General features: G+C 42.1%; 1 protein-coding gene across 5 annotated transcripts in view; it reads right to left on the bottom strand.

The window, feature by feature from the left end:
- arhgap32 (Rho GTPase activating protein 32) overlaps nucleotides 1-5043 on the bottom strand; it is a 108935-nt gene that overhangs the window by 17994 nt on the left and 85898 nt on the right. For all 5 annotated transcript variants that reach the window (XM_015382901.1, XM_015382900.1, XM_015382899.1 and 2 more), the window contains one exon: nucleotides 1168-1317. In XM_015382901.1, the coding sequence (XP_015238387.1) occupies nucleotides 1168-1317 (150 nt within the window). The remainder of the gene's footprint in view (nucleotides 1-1167; nucleotides 1318-5043) is intronic.

A 5043-nucleotide genomic window follows, 5' to 3' on the forward strand; every position in this document is an offset into this window, starting at 1 on the left:
TTGACCAGGACTCTGACAAGGACTCTGACCAGGACTCTGACCAAGGACTTTGACCAGGACTCTGACAAGGACTCTGACCAGGACTCTGACCAAGGACTTTGACAAGGACTCGTTTCCCCCAGTGGGCTGTTTTACAGCACCACCGTAGAGGAAGTGAGGTGTGTTTGGAGCCTCTGATGTTCATCATGACGACATCTTTGGTTATTTATCAGACCATCTGGTCCCTTTCCGTCAAATTTAGAACAGCAGCCATCTTTAAAAACACCTCGAACAGTTACAGTTAATAATGCTACACGCCACCTGAATAATGTTAAAATAATTTAAGGTTTTTAACGTAGGCAGATAAGGAAACAAAACCAGGCTGCAGGATTATCAAAGCCAGGCTGTTGGCCTGGTTCTGGAGCAGGCCATCTACATCGGTTACCGTGGTAACAGATGCTTTTACAACAACGTGCCGTTTCTTGTCTGACGCGCTTGTTCAAAAAAGGAATCTGCTGATATCAATGTGGTGCTGATGTGAACTTTATTCACATCAAAAGCATAAACGACATTTTCAAAATATAACTTGTCAAAACGTAGATTACAGCGATTTGCATTGCGGTCAACAAAAAATACAGCGGCCCACTCACCCACTCTCTGCCACTGACACTCCCACAGGTGAGTAATCTGCCAAATTACAAAACCCCTCCCAATCTAATTGATCCAATCTCCCACAAACAAACAACCAAAGCAACAAATAAAAACAAAACTATAACAGCTATAAACCAGACATACAAGCATCAAAACATCTTTTTATTTATGGCTCCTACAGATGTGGTAAGGTAAATCGAGGCTTATTTAATCCAGGATATACAGAAAATCCTGGTTTCATTCACCCTCTCAGTTCAGTAAAACAGGCCTCAGGTGATAATCTGTGTTAGCTGGTTTAATCCCTGGTCATAATCTAATCAAATCAATCTGCTGGCAGCCTCCAACAAATCTGTGACTACATCTGATCTAATGAACGTCAGACTTTGGAAACGTTTGAGTTGATAGAAAAGGATGAAGTCTTAAGGTGGAACTGATCTGAGGCTGGAAGGTCAGAGTTGGTCTGAGCAGAACCAGAACTCTGTGTTTCCGTCTCAGGTCGCTCTGAACCTGCAGGTCAAAGATGGGGGCGGAGCTTACCGTCATGTCCCGAGTTGAGCAGGTGTTCTCCCAGGTCGCAGCCGAACACGCGCTCCCTCAGGATCCCCCGCTGCTTCAGCTTCTGCTTGGTGGGCCTGGACTTCATGAAGGAGCGCAGGAAGGTGATCAGCTTACCGTGCTTCTTAGACACTGCAAGGAGAGAAACGGGTCAGAAGAACCGCCCGGGTCCAATCCTGTAACTCCTCCATAATCTGGTATTTTCTAAGCATCTGCAGCAGAGACTGGAACATGTGAGTCTCTCTCTGCTGCAGGCCGCTGCTCATCCAGCTGCTCAACAGGAAATTAGAAATATTTTCCTTGTTGTCTTCAGGAAATAACAGAAAGTTTTAAGGTTTCTACATCCAGCAGCTCAGAAAACCTCAATAAAATAAAAAAACAAAAAAATAAGCAGATTTTTTCCCTAAAGCTAAATAATTTCTGATTGTTCAGCAAATAAAACAGACTTTTATTATTTGCTGCAAAGAACAAAGAGTTTAATGAGACTAGAGCTGCAGCCATGTTTGCTGGGCTGATGTGAGGAGATGAAGCCTGGCAGTGTTTCCAGCTGCTCACATCTGCAAACAACAGAGCAGTGTCCACCAATGAAAAGACAGCTGAGCTCACAGCTGCTCCTCTGGCGCCATGACATCACACTGGGGACAAAAGTTTCATTTCATCATAAAACATTTATCTGTTCATGAAAAGATGCAGAAAACAAACAGCAGCTCCCGGTTCTGGTTCCGTTTAATTCGGAATTTTATTATTTTATATAATGATAATAAAAGTATAAATAAACTCTGAGCTCCTTTATCCTCCAAACTGATCAGCTTTCCCTCCCAAACACTAAAGGCTGTTTAAAATATAAACTAATGCAGCTACGGAAGCCGGTTTGTGACCAGAGAAGCGCGTTCTGTCCTATAAATGTCCACTATGATACCGAGGGAAACCCGAACCGGACCGGTCCAAACCGGTTCCTACCTGCTCCCCATGCCAGAACAAAGTCAGCCAGAACTGAACCTCTTCAGTAGAGCAGGAGCTGCGGACCGGAGACCCGACCACCGCCTCTGACCTCACAGAGCATCACCTCGTGAAGCGTTCAAGTGGACTCGGAAATCCTGACTCCACCCCTAAGCCCTTAGCTTTTATTTTAACTCCATTTACAGTGAAACAAGGGTGCCGCCAGGAATTTGGGGCCCCATGAAAGACATTTTCAATTAATTTTTTAATTACATAATAAATTTTTACTGTACAATTTTAACAAATGAAATTATCCTCACACGAAAAAGTTACCGGTACATTTACATTAACTTTAAACTTTACATTAAAAATCATCCTTCGTTCTGCTGTTTAATCCTGAAAGATCAGGGAGAACACAAAAATTACTTATTTTGCTGCGGGATTTTCTTCTTATATTTAAAATATCTAGTGGGACATATGTTTTCGTCTTTTGGGGCCTTCCTGACCTTTCCCCCCATTCGGTGCCTCTGCAGTGTAACGCAGGAATTTAAACAGATTTTTTTCTGTTATAATATTTCAAAGTTTCCTCTTTAACTAAACTGTTCTCAATACTATAACCGAGATGATATTTTTCCACCTTTAAACCTATCAATACACTAATCAACACATACAAATGAGGGTCAGTGAAGGCATCATTGAAATCTAAAAGTGAACCACAGCAGTGAGAACATCCAAGATGTTCATTGTCTGGATGGTGGAAGATCAGCCTGACTGGAAATGAAATCAAATCCATCTGCTGATGCTATGAAACAGCCAGTGTGTCAAAGTGATGAATTTATCTTTATTTTAAAAGTCTTAAGTCCCCCTGAAAATGAGAACATCATCTTTGTTCGATGCTGCGGGGCACATATTGTTTACATTGTGACCAATATGTACCAATATGGCAGCAGGTGGCTTCACTTCAACCCCAAACTACCAATGGGTAATCAGCAATCCAGGGTATAAATAGAGATCAGTGGACAAAGCAAAGCGCAGCAGCAGTTTTTCCAAAGCTATAGCTAATCTACTAAGAACCGTCACACATAAAGTCCATTTATCTTGAAATGACACTATCCTCCCTTGATTTGATCCAGTTAGTAAGGCAGTTTGCCAACAGAGTTAGATGATTTTAGATAAGAGTCAGATAAAATAAAGCCAATTTAACTGAATAATATCAATTCATCCATTTTCCATCATGGTTGATGGTGCTCTCCAGCTGTCAATGGGCGAGAGGAATGAATAATATCTAATGATCCTATTTTAGGGCGACACCCTTCATTCCATTGGCCGATAGTCTTATTTACCTGCTCAAATGAAGGGTTAATGCACCAATTATATGATGTTTTTCCCCCACTTATTTTTAGATCAGTGTAGTGGTTAGCACGCATGACCAATGTATGGAGGCCTTAGTCCTTGACATGAGCAACCCGGGTTCGAGTCCGGCCTGTGGTCCTTTCCTGCATGTTTCTCCCCCTCTCTCATTCCCCCTATCCTGTCAGCCTAAAAAAACGGGCCGCTACTGCCGTAAATAAAAAAAAAGTTTTGCAGCATATGGTTCTTTTTTTCCATACCTGTCTATGTCTCTGAAAGGGGGGCGTTAAAGGGAATTGTTGGTCTGGCTGAATAGGTGAGGTCTTCTGTTCTCTTGTAAAGGGGTTTTGGGGTTGAGATGATAGCGGGAAGGAATTAACTCTATCGCTGCGTTGTAGGTTTTTTAAAGCGGAAACCTGAGTCCCCCCACCCCGTTTAAGGTTAGTTTTTTCTTTCTTAATATAAAGGGCTTCCTTCACGCCCCTCTCAAACATCTATTTAAACACAGAACAGCGACTTCCTCGGGACAAGACTCTGCGGTACATCTACACCTTATGGACAGAGGACATTGTTTTGAGAACCAGAATGTTCACATTTTGGATAGAGCGGATAGGTGGTTGAGGTTTTCTGTTCCCCTGTAATGGGGTTTCCCCCAGCCCTTTATAGCAGAACGAGCACCTGGCCTCTTCAGCGAGGCCAACAATTCCCTCTAACGCCCACCTTTCAGAGACATAGACAGGTATGGGGCATTGCAGGCTAACAAAAAAACCAAATGACCCCCATTCCAAAGGGGTGGACCCGTTCATCTGTTTCTATTTGCATGTTTTCTAAACAAAAAACAGGCTTTGTTGGGCTGCTGGATAAAACCTGGAACTCAACGCTATTTCTGACATTTTGAATTGAAAAGGCTTCCTGGATGGAAGAGAAACGTTTTCAAACTCGGAAACAAAGTCCAGTGGATTGATTTTAACTTTTTTTGGAATGACTCTGACCTGGATGACTGAGAATCTTCACCATGGTTCTGTTTGTTCTAAAGCTGTCTGTAAAGATTGGCAGTGAGGCGCCTGACGGCTTCTACCAGGTTCTACCACTAAGGACAGAGAAGTCCCGCGGTCCTTTGCAGCTGGGTAAGGACACAGTCAGGTGAACAAAAACATTCATTTATTACGACATCATAAAGCCTTTATGACCGGATATGCAAAGCCTTAAGGCTCATTGATGCTTCTCCTCTTTAATCTCCACCTGGCGTTATGGAAATGATTCACCCACAGTAAGGAGAGCGATAAGTCAACAGACACGTATCTACAACAAAGCCAGACCTGTTGCCTTGCTGAATTATTACAACCTCATCACTAGTTTTAACGTTAGTCTCATTAGAGCTTAAGCAAAGTGAAGGATGCATAAAGTCTATTTATATATATACAAAGATAATGTATAAATACACTACTGTTCAAAAGTTTGGGGTCACATTGAAATGTTCTTATTTTTGAAGGAAAGGCGCTGTACTTTTCAATGAAGATAACTTTAAACTAGTTTTAACTTTAAAGAAATACACTCTATACATTGCTA

This window comes from Cyprinodon variegatus, unplaced genomic scaffold, assembly GCF_000732505.1.
Source record: "Cyprinodon variegatus isolate N-32 unplaced genomic scaffold, C_variegatus-1.0 Scaffold269, whole genome shotgun sequence".
NCBI classification, from domain to species: Eukaryota; Metazoa; Chordata; class Actinopteri; order Cyprinodontiformes; family Cyprinodontidae; genus Cyprinodon; species Cyprinodon variegatus.